Source organism: Penicillium angulare (assembly GCF_028827245.1).
Source record: "Penicillium angulare strain IBT 27051 chromosome Unknown utg000004l_segment0_segment0, whole genome shotgun sequence".
Lineage (NCBI taxonomy): Eukaryota > Fungi > Ascomycota > Eurotiomycetes > Eurotiales > Aspergillaceae > Penicillium > Penicillium angulare.
In genome coordinates, this window is record NW_026623163.1 from 7,745,728 (window position 1) to 7,763,977 (window position 18,250).

General features: G+C 46.2%; 8 protein-coding genes across 8 annotated transcripts; 4 read left to right on the top strand and 4 right to left on the bottom strand.

Annotated features, from left to right (window-relative positions):
* Positions 1–313: 313 nt before the first annotated feature.
* Positions 314–1,792, bottom strand: N7478_006804 (CENP-N/CHL4 family protein; the record flags this gene model as incomplete). Its single annotated transcript, XM_056923018.1, has 1 exon — positions 314–1,792. One exon carries the CDS (start codon positions 1,790–1,792, stop codon positions 314–316), a length of 1,479 nt encoding a protein of 492 aa, XP_056781055.1.
* A 586-nt stretch (positions 1,793–2,378) lies between these two features.
* Positions 2,379–2,705, bottom strand: N7478_006805 (uncharacterized protein; the record flags this gene model as incomplete). Its single annotated transcript, XM_056923019.1, has 1 exon — positions 2,379–2,705. The coding sequence occupies one exon, from the start codon at positions 2,703–2,705 to the stop codon at positions 2,379–2,381; it is 327 nt and encodes a 108-aa protein (XP_056781056.1).
* Positions 2,706–3,329: 624 nt separating this feature from the next.
* Positions 3,330–3,609, bottom strand: N7478_006806 (uncharacterized protein; the record flags this gene model as incomplete). Its single annotated transcript, XM_056923020.1, has 2 exons — positions 3,330–3,468; positions 3,545–3,609. 2 exons carry the CDS (start codon positions 3,607–3,609, stop codon positions 3,330–3,332), a joined length of 204 nt encoding a protein of 67 aa, XP_056781057.1.
* Positions 3,610–6,710: 3,101 nt separating this feature from the next.
* On the top strand, positions 6,711–8,176 carry N7478_006807 (putative bZIP transcription factor (MetR); the record flags this gene model as incomplete). Its single annotated transcript, XM_056923021.1, has 2 exons — positions 6,711–6,996; positions 7,563–8,176. The coding sequence occupies 2 exons, from the start codon at positions 6,711–6,713 to the stop codon at positions 8,174–8,176; spliced, it is 900 nt and encodes a 299-aa protein (XP_056781058.1).
* Positions 8,177–9,006: 830 nt separating this feature from the next.
* On the top strand, positions 9,007–9,273 carry N7478_006808 (uncharacterized protein; the record flags this gene model as incomplete). The annotated part of the gene is made up of 1 exon (XM_056923022.1): positions 9,007–9,273. One exon carries the CDS (start codon positions 9,007–9,009, stop codon positions 9,271–9,273), a length of 267 nt encoding a protein of 88 aa, XP_056781059.1.
* Positions 9,274–9,544: 271 nt separating this feature from the next.
* On the top strand, positions 9,545–11,081 carry N7478_006809 (FAD-binding oxidoreductase; the record flags this gene model as incomplete). The annotated part of the gene is made up of 2 exons (XM_056923023.1): positions 9,545–9,848; positions 9,922–11,081. The coding sequence occupies 2 exons, from the start codon at positions 9,545–9,547 to the stop codon at positions 11,079–11,081; spliced, it is 1,464 nt and encodes a 487-aa protein (XP_056781060.1).
* A 344-nt stretch (positions 11,082–11,425) lies between these two features.
* Positions 11,426–12,538, bottom strand: N7478_006810 (uncharacterized protein; the record flags this gene model as incomplete). The annotated part of the gene is made up of 2 exons (XM_056923024.1): positions 11,426–12,340; positions 12,419–12,538. The coding sequence occupies 2 exons, from the start codon at positions 12,536–12,538 to the stop codon at positions 11,426–11,428; spliced, it is 1,035 nt and encodes a 344-aa protein (XP_056781061.1).
* Positions 12,539–16,328: 3,790 nt separating this feature from the next.
* Positions 16,329–17,781, top strand: N7478_006811 (uncharacterized protein; the record flags this gene model as incomplete). The annotated part of the gene is made up of 2 exons (XM_056923025.1): positions 16,329–16,460; positions 16,522–17,781. 2 exons carry the CDS (start codon positions 16,329–16,331, stop codon positions 17,779–17,781), a joined length of 1,392 nt encoding a protein of 463 aa, XP_056781062.1.
* Positions 17,782–18,250: the final 469 nt, after the last annotated feature.

Sequence of the window (18,250 nt, forward strand, 5' to 3'; positions counted from 1 at the left end):
ATATCTCTTTTTCTTATTTCGTCGAGGGGTTGGGAGTTATGATAGCGTAATGAGGGAGGGCATCATTGATACTACCAAAGGTTTAATATCCTAGAAGAAGAATGTATTTCTCTTGCCATTTTTCTCTTTCTCTTAGATCTGAGCGAACTAACCTAAAGAGTGCCAAATTATCAATAATAACAATAGATTCCACAACGCCATACAAATCACTACGGGTATCATTTAAAAGCAAGTTCCAATCCAGCCATAATGATGCCAGCAAATCCCAAATGCGCCACAGGCAATATAAATATGAGACAAAAATCAAATCTCCTCAATCATTCTTCTTGATGCGCCGACCCTCGCGAACAACAGCCATGCTCACAGCCTCTTCACCTGTCAACCAGCTGGGCATTCGTTCCGGGTTAATAACGCCCAGCTCAGCGAGCTTGCGAATTCCGCCAATGACATCACTCCCAGAGAAAGTGAGAGATACAGGTGGCATACCTCCAACAAGGCGACTCCCCTCTCCACCACCAGAAGGGCCATCCAAAAGACGAACATCCAGACGATCCAACGGCGCCGGAGTAAGAGATACGGCCGCCGTCCCAAAACGCGAGTCAACAGCCAGACGACGCTTTTTAGACGTCGGTGACAAAGCAGCAGACTCATCCACGCCGGATACCCGTCTCCCAGATTTCCGTGAAGACTTCTCAGCATTCTGTGCGGGGTTCATATTCTCCTTATCGTCGTACTTGACAGGTCTGTGTCCACTACGCATGTGTTCCTGTGCAGAAACAGTATTTGAGGGACGAGGATCCAATGGACTTCCTTCGAGAGCGGAATCGGCAAAAATACTGAAACTGCCATTTGCTGCGGTTGATCGACCAGCACCACGCAGAGCTAATAAGGTTGGGAGGTTTTTCGCCGCCAACGCGGTGGCTTTCAGGGTATACCGCTCATGCGGTCGGGAGAGGGCTTTCGGAACTGCGTCGCGGACTAGTCGCTGCAGACTGCGCGGATCAGTTGCAATGGAGCTTGTTATGGGTGTGGGCGTCTTGGATCCATTCGATGCTGTGACGGAGGTATAAATGAAGGGGCAACTATCAGGGAAAGCAACGTATATGACGCGGGAAGAGTCTGCGAAGATCTCCGGCGTTTGACGAGGAGATTGGTAGGGAGAATCGACGATGAAGATGCGCAGAATGGTGAGAGGTAGAGCTGATGATCGGGCGAGATGGTAATGTGCCTTGACGAGTGGGGAGATTTCACGCTGAAGAGCCTTGACAAAGCTGGCTGCTTGTATGCGCGGTACATTGCTAGACCAGTCTTCCGGTGCTGTCTTGTTACTAGACTTGTTCCGTTTAGGATCGATGCGACCGAGTTCCAGAGCTGTCCAGCGCAAACTTGCTGGATGATCGTCCATGTGGCGGATATCCGCCATCGCAAGTTGTCGCAGTGTGATACCTTGTCGCCAGTCGCCTTCTAAGATCCTCTCGAGAACTTCTCGCTTGCCACCTTTTCGTTCTTGGAAGTCCTCGTATACTTGGCGGACTTCTTCAATGGTATCTGCCGCGGGGTATGGTAATGCTTCTTCATCTTCGTTGTTGTTGTTTTGTTCATGTTGGAGATGTGGTGGGAATGATTGAATGTTTTTTTCATCGAGCCAATCAAGGGCAAGGTCAAGTAATGCTTGCCGGGATAGTTTGCCCAAGGTCTTGATTAGGGAGTGTGCTGTTGATGGAATACGGAGGTTGTTTGGCAGGCTCGCTGTTGTTGGAGCTCGGATTCGAGCTTTCTTAGGACCCGCCATGGCCAGCGAAAATACCAAACAAGCTGGCGATAGAGGGCGCAGTTATATGCCGGATCAAACTAATCGCATAGTGGATTATGAAGAGAATTAGTTTGTTTTCATTGTTTTTCTTCAGTCCGAATTCCACGCGTCTCCACTCGGGGCATCAACAACATCACGTGTAGATAAGATTAGTAGATAAGTCATGTGATCGTATATCTACATAGTACAACTCCAGGATGAATGGATATACAGTCGTTCTCAAAATCGGCTTGACAGATACACTCTTCGTTATTCTTTTCTGCCCCTACCTCCAAGGCCTTAGCGCAGATTAATTATTGAGCAGCCCGCCTCAAATTGGGGAGCGTGGTGAAATACGCCTCGGTCATTACAGTATCCCGAGGCGTAATTTATACTACGCATACAAAAATGTAGAATTCCATGAAACTCCACGGTGGATTTCAATAAATTTGACTTGGATGAATCTGCATACACATACAGTATTTGTGACCCGAAATATCAACTTGAAAGTTCTTCAAACAAAAAGAACCCGAGGTAAGAGAAGCACAATCCCTCTATGTGAACAAAGTGTACACCCCTCCGCTTCCTACCCCTTTGTATAAAGAGCCTCTATCTCCTTGTTGTATTCTTCAACGAGTTCATCCTTGTCGTCAGGAAGCTTCTTGACTGCGTACCATTGCTTGTTGGCCAGAACCAATTCGAGGGCAGTTTCCCTGAATTCGGCTGAATCTGAATCCATGCAGGCTTTAGCAGCCAATGCTTTTGATTCGGCTGCATGTGAATCCTTGTCGGCTTTAGCAGCCAGTTTTTGAATTGTTCCTGTGATACTGCCTTGTGTGATGGTATCACGGCATGAATCGTAGTTGACACTGCGGAGTCGACGGCTGGCTCTGGCAGTGTGAAATAGATACATTCCACGGATCGTACTCCCCCATGACAGAATCCTCGAAAGATCCTGCTGCCGTCAATATCATTGATATAAGGGTACCGTTATCAGTGGGTCAGACCGTGTTGAAAGACACATCTCCAGGCCAGCTGATGTTCTTCCAGATGGAGGTAGAGTTGTCTTTGATATAGGATCGTAGTTCTTGATCGGTAGGATTATAGAGGTATATATGATTCAAGAAGGTCAAAAAATCAAAGATCCAGTCGGCGTGGTCAACGGCATGGAAGATCGCATAATTCAAAGTGGCACTATCAAATGTTTGATGTTGCCCCTCGATATTAGGAAGAGTATATGTTCTATTGGGATACACCAAAAAGGCGGGCTGAATGTAAAAATCCAGGCTCAAGAGATCGGCCTCTCCGCAAGCGCCAGAGGATGCACACATCCAGCCAAACGCCCCCCCCGTATCCGGCATTTAAAGGTCTTAAACTTGTGGAGCCAGTTCGGGAAATATTGTTCTGGTCGGCGACCATGTAAGCGACTACAGTGCTCCCTGCAGTATTGTGATCCACTGCATATCTTTCTAGGCACTGTTTTGCCGTCAGAGTTTCGAAGCTGCCGTTGAACATAGCTTTGTGTATGTCGGATGCATTAGAACCCAACAAAATCCCGAAATGCATCTTCTGAGAGGACATCATTAACTAAGGAGTCATTCTCGGAGTAGTTTTTTGGAACAACGATAACTCCATAGTCTTGTGTGGACATAGAGGTAAAGACGGCCGAGTTGTAACTATAGTATAATATTAATAATACGAATTAGTATAAAGACAAAAATGTTGGGCCAAATAGAGTACATTTCAACTTACATTAAATGGATAGGAGTGCTGGTTAGCAAGAGTAAAACCCAGAGAATCTTTCGTTTCCAATCCATGATCTGAAAGTTTCGAAACGCAGTAGAAGTCCCAACCTCAAGCCATCTTCAACTAGCATGAGCAGCATCAACATCTACCCGTGATGGGGCGCTAAGACACTGCATGGTGAAGTTGCTGCACATCAGCAGTCCCGTACTGAGGATGCTGATTAGAAGGTGGATTACTGTAGATAAATGACTGGATGTTGAACAATCTCCCTGGTAAATAGCCGGAGAAAGTGCATCCAAGTAGGCACAGTCACTGAATCTGGCTTTTCCTTTAGACGCAATAATGCCTGCGGCCATTACTAGGATCAGGTTGATAGCTAGAATGGCAGTGGAACCCTTTGCTCGAAGGAGGATTGCCGTAATCCATTCTTCCTCCCCCTCATTCGAATTCTGACCGAATTTGAGCCAGCTATACTGTTTCTTTACATCTCCCTTGAGGTATGAAAATGCCTGCTGCCACCACCGTGGTGAGATTTCAGTTCCCCGGGTTGGTCCCGTTATTGCCGAACCGTTCTCATGGCATATTAGTGCATCTTGTGGGCGAAGGTATGGGATATTTATTGAGCGGCGAACGCTAGTAGGTGGCTAGTAGGTGCACGGAAGACTTGCAACGACACTCCGTGGCTGAAGGGGAATAGGTTATCAGCATAGTGTAGACCTCGCGATGACCCACATTTTGGACTCTCTTTGGCGCTACGGAAGCGCGCTTCCTGATGAGGTAGTCACAAATACATAGTATGATCGGAGAACATCATCTTTTACAGTAGATTTCGAGAGCAGTTTACCCTCAGACACTTGCGCTTCTTACCGGACGGAGACTTAGATAATATTAGTGTTTTCACGTGCTGTGACGACAGTAATTATTAGTGATCATTAGTTAAGGCCTATACTATCGACTATCGAAAGGATGTTGTCTGTCTACAAACAACAGGACCCTAGTTAAGACAGTAGTTTACCGATAGATTTTATCTATTTGGATACTCCCTAAGGCAAAAATAATACTTATTAGAAGTAATAGCTGGAAAACGATATAAATACCTAGTGAACTAAGAAGCGTTGGAATTAGACCACGAATTGATTTATAGAGATCCACTTTGCGCTTCTATAAGATTCCACCCAAGTCTCGTATATATACTATAATATTATAATTCAGATACGGTACTTCACAAATGCATTTTTCTGCGGCCTTTAATTTAATGAGTCCCGCTAAATGTTTGATGTGTGCTAAGTCCTTGGCGAAAGGGCTAGGAAATAGTGATTAATGTGATGAGGTGCCTATGATCTACTAGAATAGAGAAAAGTGCGAAGAACAACGAATAAAAACGTTGAGGAAAAGGAAAGAAGAGAGAGAGTTATGCTATATATAGGTAGGCGGATGCCACTCTCCAGACCAATCAGATGATTGGTCTGCATCCGAGAGTGGGTCAAATCGCACAAACATGCAAACAGTGCAAACATACCCGTCTCGAGTCTTCCTCCGTGTAGTTATACTACAATTAAGTTTGTTTGTGTCAAGCCAATTTCGAGAACGACTGTATCTATGTGCTCTGTTACATCCTATATGCTCGATTAAAAATCTAAAACGAATAATTGAAGACAAAGAAATTTGAAGCCAGCAAAGAGGATCATTCTGTTTCACCACTAAATTATTTTCCTCTTCATGTTACCTATGTTAAACTCGGATTAAACTTCAGGCGGTGACCTAATGATATTGTCGGAACTCTTTAGCTGTGCTAATTCATTGAGTGACTCCAATGGAAGGATAGTCACTCTTGTAAGACTACAAATTGAGTTCCATGCATAGATGGCTGTGTGGTGGCGCCGTAGCTCCCATTGAAGTGTCTAGGCGAGCGCGGAGGGAATGTTCTGGAGACTTTGAAGATGTTAAATATGCAGCCTTAGTACCATTCTCCGCACGAGGCACCTAGGCACGCAGAGCGGGGGACTCCGCGGCCAAGCTGAATTGTTACAACCCAAATCCTACACTTCAATCGAGGAGTCTACAGTATGGAACAACGTTTTCCACAAACCTGATTAATAATGTTTCGCGATGACATCGGGAGATTCAGGATGACTGCACTGTGACTTCAGCCAACCAAATCCACTTCCTGGTTCACAGTGTAGAGCATGTGGGCTGACAAATGGGCGAGGAACTCTATTCCTGCCTATCACCGGTGCCGGAGCCCGGTTCCCGTACATTTTCTGTTCCCGGCCGTCAGCTCCGTAAAGTTCAATGCCCGATCTGGAGATTTGGTAGCCGCGCTTGTCGCTAGATTTTACAGTCCCTGGCATTATTGTCTAATCGAATGCGATCCAGAAGGTGTAATAGGCATGGGTGAAGACGAGATGTTAAAGCAGTAAGACCGTTATCCTAGTCGTGGAGTAATCTCATCTAGTAATTATCAGTCGGGGTTAGCGATTTTGGGGTTTGGTTCCACGGTGGCACTGTGGAAACAGTGGAGTCGCCTCCGATCTTCGGCGGAGATTTGTGCGATCGTTGCATAGTGTATCACACATTCCCCTATTCGAGGAAGCAGGGGAAATTGAGGACACAACTGGTTTGTCGTAAATCAACGTAGTTGACTCTTGAAATACGAGGTGTAAATGTTAATGAGATCATGAATAGATTCAGGTCTGGAAACATAGAAGCCATGGAACTAGAATACCATGCATCTGGTGTGCGTAGATTCAAGTAATACTTGGGGCGAAGTGCGGCTTAATAATCTTCCCTCGCACCCCTCTTTGCCTTGGACTCCCTCCCCACTTCCCAAACTCAAACTCATAGAAAGGGCAAAAATCCACTTTAGCCCCCCGTTGCCCTCCGCTAGGTCTTGATTCTTCCCACTTTCAACTCTCGACTCATCGCCGTCGACACCAACGCAAAAGTTATTATCGAGATATCAAAGCGCATCCCCCTCGACCGAAAATATATCACCGACCGATACTGGTGAATTCCGAATTCGATCTTTGAGCCGCATCCGGCGCGTTCGAGTCACACTCGCTCCCGACCGGAACTATAGTACGAGTCTTTGTTCAACGGAACAAGACACCCTCCAAACCTACATTTAAAAAGTCGCGATCAATTTCATCGACTCAAAGTCGACGCATACACCATGGCCGGATACAATGGGCGTCGCGCGCCTAACTTTTCTCAATACTTGGATGATCTGAACGCCATTCCATCAGCTTACGATCAAGCTCTCCAGCAGCAGCAGCAGAACGCGTTCAACGGGGATGATGAGCTGGCACTATTCACCAATGCCGAGTTCTTCGATTTTGACAACTTCCCTAGCCTGGATCTGCCGGCCTTCGATTCTTTGGACGATAAAACTACACATGGCGAGGTGTCTGAACAGCCTACACAAAATGATGATATGAAGTTTTTGGACTTCCTTAATGGTAAGTCGGGTGTTACGTTGCGTTTTTCATTGCTTTCTACTGCTTTCTCCTGGTCGGCTCGATTGTGGTTGAACAAAGGACCGGTGAATGGGTATCCATGGTGCATTCATTCTTCGAATATCATGATCACGGATGCTGCCCATTATTGATGTGATCATGGGTCATACATTGGAGCACTCAATACATGCATGACTGAAGCCCACTTCACTGGTTGCTACTGGTCATGCAGGTGGCATGGTTCGTTTCACGAGGACTTGGCCCTATATGGCGCCTTTTCAGCGTGTAATGATCTTATATGCTATGCAGCCGGCAGTTGTTACCCTGCAAACTTTCTCAGGACCCCTGCAGGTCATATGTGCTGTGGCGCTTGATGAAATTTTCGTTCAACCGCGATCTGCGCATGCCAATCCATTTGTATCAGACGCGAGTATTCTCCGCTCTTGCGCCATACCACGTGATCGGAGCGAATCTTAGTCGGTTGGCAGCAGTTTAACCACATCGAGTCACCGAAGATCGGGCAATTGTTTTTATGTGTGTCATTATTCGATGCTAATTTTTTGATACAGATGGAGGCCTTGACAACATCACCGATTTCCAAACCCCTCTGAATGGTGTGAACACACAACAGGCCCACATCCAGAATGCGCCTTTCTCGGCTGTATCTTCCGTTCCCAATGTCCCTGTGGCCCCTCACTCGGCGGCGGCTCCGGCCGTGCCTATGAACGCTCCTCAGAGTGTGGCACCAGCCCAGGTCCCAACTCCGGCTCAAAGCCTCAGCCCCACGACACCTATCACATCTGGCCCTAAGCGCAAGAACACCCAGAAGGTGCCTCAGCCTACCCCCGAGGAGGACGCACGTGGTGTTGCTGATGAGGACAAGCGCCGTCGTAACACAGCTGCCAGTGCTCGTTTCCGTGTGAAGAAGAAGATGCGCGAGGCAGCCTTGGAACACACAGTCAAGGAAACCAATGATAAGAATGACGCTCTTGAGGCTCGTGTCTCCCAGCTCGAGCTAGAGAACCACTGGTTGCGTGGATTGATCATGGAGAAGAACGGCAGCGAAGAGCGCAATGAGGCCTCTGAGAAGGCGATCTCCGACATGTTCAAGACCTTCCTTGCATCACGCGGCGAGACCACAAGTCCTTCCACAGCCAAGCACGGTGTTGGAACCACTGTATAAAGCAGTGAAATTAAAGAAAAAAACATTTAAGAAAACAACAACTCAAAATTCTGCGAAAGGGAACAACAATACGCCCTAGTCTATTCCTAACACTGTTTCGATATTATTGCCTGCTGCCTCATGTGCCACTAGTTTCTTTTGGCATTTATTGTTGAATTTTCCTTCTTGTTTATAATGTTTCCAGCGATGAAATTTATTTTGTCAATTTAGCAGTCAAGGCCATTTTATATAGCCTCTGCAAGTTCTGGGGTAGCAGAAGCCCACGAATGATGATTATTCTTACAGTGCACTTTGCTTCAATAGACATAATTCACCTTACTACTCCACTTTTATAATGGCCTTTTGGTATGAATATGAGCATGTATCTATTCCAAAAAAACTTTAGCCTGAGCTCTCCGAAAGTCTTAGGGTGCTGTTGATTATGCTCATACCATTATAGCCTGAGGTGGTTATTTGAATACAAGGACATACATAATATTTACCATATGTTCAACTTGAACTTGAACTTGAACATGAACATGACAGGGGTTCGGGGAAACAATACCAACAAGGTGCGGGATCACGCGGAACAAAGAAAGGACCTCATCCCAAGTCCGCTGTACTATCCTATTCGCTCAACCTTGTGTCTAACAGAGCTCATTCATAGTTTCAACGACTCGACCGTGAAACAAGGTGGCTTTCCCAAACCGCATTGCCGTTTTATTTGCACATGTTAGTCCTGAAATGCCGTACAGTAGCGTCTGAACGTGCACCTCGGCAGGTCAATCCCACGCGAAGCTATCGTCTAAACTGTTGAGCAATGACCCTTGTAGGCAAGAACCCTGTCAATCATGCCCGAGCGCAATGCGATCGTCGCCCGGACAAATTATCCACACGCTTCGCATGAATCAGAATCCTTAGCTCGAATTCTGGGCGCTGTCACTTACACGATGTGGACACTGCACAGTCAAAAAACACACTACTATGTCTATCAAATTCCTACTCGGTTTGTTGCTGCGAAGAGCTTGGACATGTCTTCAGTGGTATTGACCGGGGCGTTTTGCTTCGAAAAGGAGATCGGCGAGCCCGGATCGCCCTCCATTGTTGCTAGATCCTGAATCATCTCCACAACATGTACCTTTTATTGACCCGTCTGGGGATTTGTGGCTTACGTTCCATTCAACTGTCGGGATCATCTCGCTTCGAGATTTGATGTGCCGTTCATGAGACCCCTGGATCAACCCGAAATAATGGATCTGGACATGATTCTGCCCTACTTAATTCTTGGCTTGGCCCGCAGAAATACCATGGAGCTGAGACGGGCGGTTTACTTGTGAAGTATTGCATTATACATCTACGCGTGATTTTGGCTTGCATATTGCATCAGCCATGGCATCTCTTCGAGCTTTGTTGTGGACTATAAGTGTGGCTTCGGTGGCTGTTGCGAGTTCCGACGACAATCTCAAGTCCTGTTTGCAGTATGCATTGACCGATAGTGGACGAGTTGCGTTTTCTGGTGATTTTCTTTATCAGTCTACGGCTGTCAATGCGTATAATCTGAATATCCCAATCACACCCGCGGCCGTTACTTTCCCAACCTCTTCCCAGCAGGTTTCAGCAATTGTCAAATGTGCCGCCGACGATGGATACCATGTACAGCCTAAGAGTGGTGGACATAGCTATGGGAATTATGGTATGAGGAACATACAGTCCATGAAATTTCAACCCTCAACAAAACCGAAGCTGATTATTCCAAATTATTGCAGGACTTGGCGGAGTTGACGGTGCCGTCGTCGTTGATCTGAAGAACCTAAATCAATTCTCCATGGACAGCACAGACTGGGAAGCGACAATTGGCAGTGGCACACTCCTAGGCGATGTCACGCAGCGTCTCCATGATGCCGGTGGAAGAGCAATGTCGCATGGAACATGTCCACAAGTTGGCTCAGGTGGCCACTTCACAATTGGAGGACTTGGTCCAACCTCACGGCAGTTCGGAGCTGCATTGGACCATATCTTGGAAGTGGAAGTTGTCCTAGCAAATTCCAGCATTGTGCGAGCATCTGATACCCAGAACCAGGATATTTTCTGGGCAATCAAAGGCGCAGCATCCGGCTTCGGTATTGTGACCGAGTACAAGGTTCGCACGGAACCTGAGCCAGGAACTGCAGTGAAATACGAATATAGTTTGAAAGTCGGCACGACCGAGGAGCGGGCTACTCTTTTCAAACAATGGCAAGCCTATGTCTCTGATCCCGATCTCACATGGAAGATGGCATCAACTCTTACCTTAGCTGAGGATAGCCTGATTATCACAGGCACCTTTTTTGGGACAGAGGAAGAATATAAAACTCTGGATATTGGTAGCCAGTTCCCTGGTGCTAATGGCAGTGCGGTTGTTTTCGAAGATTGGCTCGGTCTAGTGGCTGACTGGGCTGAAGAAGCGTTTTTGGAGCTGGGAGGTGGAGTGCCGGCTCATTTCTATTCCAAGTCTAATTCCTGGACGGCTAAGAATCTGATGAGCGAGGCTACTATTGATAAGCTTTTTGAATATATTGACTCAACTGACCAGGGGACATTGATATGGTTCTTGCTTTTCGACTTCCAAGGTGGATATACCAACACTATTGCATCTGATGCTACTTCGTACGCGCACCGTGATGTTCTCATTTGGTTGCAGCTGTACACGATCAATTTGCTTGGTCCTGTTTCTGAAACTGAGATTGATTTCCTGGAAGGTGTCAATAAGATCGTCACGAACTATGAAGTGCCATATGCAGCTTATCCTGGCTATGTGGACCCGCGCATGTCTAATAGTGCTGAGGCATACTGGGGCTCTAATTTGCCGCGACTCCGGCAGATTAAAGAGGAAATTGACCCAGATAATGTTTTCCGCAATCCACAAAGCCCCACGCCTGCCGAGTAACTGGACACCTTACTTCTAGCAGTTGAACATGGCCAGTCAAACTTTTGTACATAGTTTGGGCTGTACATATTGTACATATGATCGGCTGGGCATAGCTCAAGCCTAGTATAATGATGGGATTAATCAAAGGGTAATCAAATTTGAGTCCGTTTACGTTTTATTAAATTATAGTTTATAGTACACATACACACTCAAGATGTCCTGCGCATTGCGTACATATGCACGGATACTATACGTAGTACTTTAAACCAAGGATGCGTCATCCTGTTCGAAATTGAAACTAAGAGGGTATCACTCGGTTAAGATTGCAATATCTTGATCATCCAAAAAATAGAAAGAAAGACTCAAGATTTCCTCGCAACAACCACAAATCCTTTTATGACTCCAGTTCTAGCCCACCAGTCGAAAACTTTCTTCGCAACACGATACTTCCCCATTTTCAATCCAAACGGCGACGCTTCTTCAACTCTTCTCTCCAAAAATTTACCCAGTCCACCAAAAACATGTCGCGAGATATCCTTCATTTCAATTCTGCCAGGTTCATATCCAGCCTTAACCAATAGACCCTTGAGTTCATCCTTCGTCACGATATTCCCAAACGGAGCGCCAAGCGCATAACAAACTATCCGTAGAATAAAGCGCTGAAACCAAGATACATCATCCCCAAGGGCGAGGTCAAAGGCCATATAAGAGGCTTGAAGACTATTGCATGCGAATTGAAGAATGGGCAAACGCGACGGACGGAAATGATAAATAGTATCCAAGGCAAGAAGCCACGTTGTTTGATCCAATAACTCAGAAGTCGCTGTCAACTTTTCAATTGAGTACTGAAGATCTCCAGACCAGCTTGCGGGGTTAGCGGCATCTGCGCAGAATATATCCACTGCTGTGTTTGAGGGAATGTTCCCAGCGCGGCGAGACTCTTGAACTCGTTGTATTGCCATTGATGATTGGGAAGGCTCCAAGGTAATCCCTATGTAGGTAGTTAACAATGAGGAGGAGGCAATTTTAGAAATACTGCCAGTGCCGGTGGGGGAGGAATGCATATTGATCGATGAGGAAATGGCTTGGGAATCCGATCTTGACTCGTTATTTGTAGAGGTGTATTTTTGTAGACTGGCCAAGTAGACTGACTGGTCACCACAGCCACATCCAACATCGAGAAGTCTGATAGACTGTGGGCTGTGTGCTTTCAGTGGACCAGCTTCTAATACTTGGTCGAGCAAAGCTTGGCAAGCCTCGGGAAATGCAGTTGTACACTTCTAACATGTCAGTAAATTTCAAAACAATTCGGGTTGATGCATCGGTAATTCAGATAATAGGTATTCCTGACACACCTTCCAGTAACCCATGTTCATCCACATTGTTTGTGGTGGCAGTTGGATGTTAAGAACCGCATGGTCTAGGCCGTACAGCTCGATGCGGGGCTTTTTGAATAGCCATTTGAAGAATCCCATGGTCTTTGCTGTATCTTTAAAGACTTTCAATTAAGACTGAATGCTACCAAGCACCTCTTCTTTGTATTGGTGATTGTGTTAGAAGAGACGCCCGGTAGATCTAGTTGATGAAGGAAAGGTTCGTTTGTTTATGGTGGCCCCATACAAGCAACGCTAACAGTTGAAACAAACAGAACAAACAGCACCCACGTGAGATTTGTTTACTCGCGTCCACACTCCGTACTCCATTCCCCATTCGAGATTGCCATTCTGACATTCTATGATCACGCTCTTCTACAAAATCAGAATGTGTAAAATATTGCTGTGATATTGTCGGCAAAAGCTCATAGACCATTGCTAACCTTTTGGCTGTATAGTGCCGGTCCTGTATGTGCATCTAATTCGACGGGTGGCTGATTCGAGGTAGGTAATTGCGGGGATTCACCATTCCCAAATAACTCCCGAGGCTCTTTGTTCAATATCCTTGGCTCACTTGGCTCACTTGGCGATCTACCTGGGGTCTCCATCTCAGCCGGTTGGATGTGATCGGGACGAGAGCGCGGACGCGAACGCATGAACCAAAATGCCGCCGCCACAATCAAAGCTACACCTACTACTGTACCGATAAGAATTCCTGCTATAGCTCCTGCACTCAAGCTTGAGCTTTTGCCCGATGTAACCGCCGCAGTTGACGTACTATCGTTCAGACTTGTCGTCGTCGTTGCACGATGAAGCTGGGAGAGAATTGGGCTCTGTTTGAGTTGTAAAGTCGCAAAAGCAGTAATGCCCGCCTCCAATACCACACCACTCAAATTTTGTGTTCACATTCCGACATAGGTTGCAGCAGAATTCTGGCTCGAGCCGCTCGAAGTGAGTATGAGTTCCGTTCAGAGGTGAATACTGATTTCAATAGCAGCCCAAGTAGGAATAACCTGATATGGACTGTGTTGAGACGTCGGGAGGTATAGTGAGTGATCAAGTGAAGGACCGTTAGTTGGCTCGAGGGGTAATTGCGTGCTGTCCACCGTTGGCTTTGAAGTAAAGGGTATCATGATATTCCGAGGTCAAGGTGAATATACAACAGTCTGTGTCTCAATTGTTTTAAAAAGGCATGAAGATGATGATAGTCGTTACTAGGTATCGCTGCGCGTTTGCTATCTGAATGGAGAGGAGCATAGGAGAGGAGATTAGGTAGTATATGAGCACTACAGTATCATTCTCAATCCAAGTGTTTATTTTTGTAAAGAAAAACTAACAACAATTGCGCGCAAGCAACACTAAGTTCTCTGGGGCCCAGCTGAAGGCCGGAGGGGTTGGGACCCTTCTTGGCACTTGGCACCCCGGCGATGTCCTGAGATCGCCAAGATAAGACCTCCAGTAAGTGTTGGTAGTATCATCGAGCCACCAGTTATGTAGCCTGCGGCTTCCCGTGTATTAATGTCGTTGCCTTTTTTTCAATGCCGTTAGGTACAAGTGTTGAATCCGACTCCAGTCTCCTTGGCTTGTCGCCTGAACTGCGAAATAGCTTGATATTATTGTCGATATCCATATATTTGAGTGTTTGATTCTCTGGGGAAGGAGCTACTATATACTGGGTGATCGGTACGAAAGTTGGAAAGTTGGATTAGGTTGTGGGGTAGCTAGTGGTTCGTTCGAGCTTCAAGTTAGTACCTGATGACGGCGGTGGCTCTGACATTCAGAGTGAATAGTGGGGCACCCCTGGCGTTGTAGTGAAATTTAGAGAAGCTGATCGCCGATGTCAGTTCAGTAAACAAGATCTTTGCGAAAGCAGGCGGCTATAGTTCCACTGTTGTCTTGTGTAGCTATATTCACACCCGCTTTTGACTAGTAGCAGTGCTTTAACAGTCATATTGAACATTTTGGTCTGAATTCGAGACTTGAATACAGTTGAATAAGAAGAATCGTTCGATTAGACTCAGACATAGGGTTCCTCTGGCCCCGGGGGCGAAGGTGATGTGCGAACGGCCGCGTGCCTCGTGCCGCCTTCTGGATTCTGGACTGGCCCGAGCTCAAGGATAGATATAACCTTAAGTGCAGAAATCTGGGGCTCAATATTCATGCAGGTAGATTGATGGATTGATTAGTTTTCTGTAGAGTGCTAGTGTGTTGCTGCACTCTCTGTTCCGATGTCACAAGTACCATAATGAGGAACATCCTATCTTGTGATATTTTCTCAACCAAAGTCAACCTGACTATGCCAGTGGCGCCCTTTTGAGCAAAATGAGGATCACATTCCGGGCGATGAGTTGATGGCTGCATTAAATGAGACCTTGGAGGCCGAGCGTGTTCGTTAAAAATGCTTGGAGGCTTTTCCGGTGGTATCTACGGAGTAAGCGGCGTTGATATACCAAATCCGACCTCAAGAGCATCCTCAAAGGGATAGATTGGTGGAAGTCTATAGTTCGGAAAATTTGGTAAAAGTCTTCGTAAGTCGAAAAAAGAAAATTAAGCGAAAGCTTTTTGAACCGGTCATTTCAATAAAATGCTCACAGGGTATGCGGCAAGTAGGCTTCAAAATAAAGAAAATCAAAGAATCAAAGAGGCCCGAACAGATATATGATTTTTGGAGTAGTTGAAGCAGCCCACCATTTCAATTTGTTATGGTTGGGGTTATACATCATTAAAGAGTTAGCTTATGCATAAAAAAGAAGGGTGAGGCACCTGGGCACAATGAAATTTGATTAGTGGGGATAAAGGTCGCGTTTGATTCTTCGCTTTTTCACTCCGTACTCCGGATACGACAATTTCCCCTGAGCTGATGCCAAGTCTTTAGTTTCGTTTTCGAAATCCATTCTTTATATGTAGTCCGCGGGATACGGAATATCGAAGTACGGAGTGCGCTACAACACAGCCTTGAGAAATCGATAGTGGGGTCTAGTTGATTGAATTCGATGTTCGCGCTTATTACTCGTTTGTCACTAGATCAGTTGGCCTCCGTTGGACTGTATAACGCCAAGCCTTTGGTTTGCATACCCGGAATCCTTCGGGATCCATTTCTTATACCACAAAGTACTGGACTCCGCGGTGCACGGAGGGCGGAATTGAGCTGGACTCCAGCCTTGGGGAGTCCGCGGTCTGTTATAGTGCTTACGATTCATGTTTGGCTACAACGCTGCCCTGTCAATCTCCACTTGTTTTTGTTCCTCCAACGCCTGCGGGTATACCTCCATGACCCCTTTAGCGTACGTCATTCTATGATTTCTGCCCCTCGTCATACCTTAAATGTGATAGATCGTCGGGACAACATCCTAGCTGACAGGGGGAATGTTAAGATTCGAAACATTTTGGCCCTGTGCATGACGTAACTAAATGATTAGCACGCTGCGGTCAGTTGGAGACCGGTCGCATCGGTTTCCAAAAGCTGCCCGGGAGTAAATCGACATTTGAATTAGTAAAAGGGGTTGAGAACAGGAAGGAGATCAAGGTCCCTCGCCACGTGATAGTGAACGTGGCAGAAGTTCGTCCCACACTGGAACCTTGGGTATTTTCAAGAAGGGAAGAATTTGCGAGAAGCATGGACCAACTTTGATTGGAGCTTTCAAACCGTAAACAACAAATGAGGTCACATGGGGGCGATAAGTTCGCGATAACCGAGGATTTGGAGGATTTGGTGGGCGTGACTGACTGTGCAGAACCCTTGCAAGATCGCGGGAACATGGGATCTTATTGGCTAGCGGAGCCACCTGCTGTGGGTTTTCTGTTGGGCCTCGCCATTTCTTAAGAGCAAAACACGATCCTCTTTCATTCTCAAATTCATACCAGGTATCAGGGAGGGTAAAGACCACGACCGATGGCACCCAAGGCTTCGGTTGAATCACGCCAGTCGGTCGCCATAGTTGGCACTGGCATGGCTGGTTTGATCACGGCATACATGTTAAGAAATGACTCGCGAGGGAGGTTCGATGTGGAAGCCTTTGAAAAGGTGCGCTGCTTTCTTTTCCCTATTTTTCCCAACGTGCATAAAAATTCTGACACGGTTGCAGCAAAATCACTTGTCGCTTGATTCTGCATCGCTCACCGTCTCCAACAAATCTGGGACAAAACAGCGAGTGGATCTACCCATGCGGGCCTTTGCAAGTGGCTTTTACGATAATTTAAAACGCATGTATGACTATTTCGGTGTTGAGTATGGTTCACAAAGATTTGTATATCCGTTTTCCACGGTATCAGAGTCAGTATGTGAGAAGAAACGCAACATACGCACCCACTATATTCACTCCTCTCACATGCACCAATTCCCCCCACTTAAACCCGAGGGCTGTTCTTGGTTTTCATGGCTCATCGAGGCACTATATCTCGGGATCTGCTACCTCTGGATCGTGGCCTGCTCGACTTTCGTCAAGCCGATAGAGGCCAATGATTCGCGATCTTCAGAAACCTTTCGACAGTATGCGGCGCGAATCCGATTACCTCAGTACTTCCTGAAGCATTATTATTTACCCATTATGTCTGCGGTGACAACATGTCCTCACAATGCGCTGTTGAACTTCCCCGCAGTCGACATTGTTGATTACCAGGCAAAAACTTTCCGAAAGCCGCATTACACTGTAATGGGCGGCGTCAACAAAGTTCAAGATAGACTTTCAAAAGATCTAAAAGTCCACTTTTCATCAGCTGCCACAAGAATTGAAAATGTCGGGACAAGAGTCCGACTGACTTGGAAAAACGACCGGACTGGTGTAATTGAATCGAAACTGTTCGATCATGTCATTATGGCCGTCAGTCCCGATGTTGTTCGCGCAATTTTTCCTCCTCTGCGAAGTGTTTTGGCAATAATACCCACAGAGTCCGTGCCCGCCTATGTGCACCGCGATTTTGATCGCTTACCAGAGTGCAGCAAGGTTGTGGATGGGAAATTTGAATCAAAACCTGGTCTTCCGCCATCCGAACGCATTCATCTCTGCTCCAACTCTTCCTCAACGGAGTTCACACACGAGCATCTTTCTTCGGTTATCATCACGACTTCACCTATTCTTCCTATTGATCCTTCAAAGATAGAGCATAGTGTCTTTTTTACCCGGACTCTGCGAACTCCTATCAGTCGAAAAGTCACAAACGAAATTTTTGATTCCCCGAAGTCTCACAGCGATGCTGTAGATTTAAAGCAATGGCGAAATGGAGATGGCAATGTCTGGCTTGTAGGCAGTTGGTGCTGGGATGGAATGGTCCTGCTCGAAGGATGCATTGCTTCCGCACTGCGGATCGCTGACAAGCTGGATGTTGAGGTTCCATGGGCTTCGTGATAAATCATTAACCTTATTTGTTTAGAGCATTTTGACTTTCGGAACTATTATTATATAATGAATGTATGATACCAAATGATTCCAGCGGTGATCTGAGGGTACGCTTTTGTGATACCGACAAATGACAGTAATGCATATCTGAAAATATCAAGTATTTCTTGCCTAAAATCCAATTCAATGACGACTACGTATGTATCTCGCCTGCTTGACACTTCAGCCTGAGCTCGGTCAAGTATGAGGCAACTTTTGTCTAGTTTAAGTGTAAAACCCAGAAAATGGGTTATCCGGGGGCCCAGAACCGGGATACCATCAATCCAATTTCATGTGTTCCACTTGATGTTATGTGTTAGAGAAGAATAGGTATTCAAGTGCCAAGGCTCCATTCAGGAAATATTCAGAGACCCATCATTGATATTATTTGAGTACGCACAGTGTTGCTATTTATCACCTCCTTTCAATCCTCTCTATC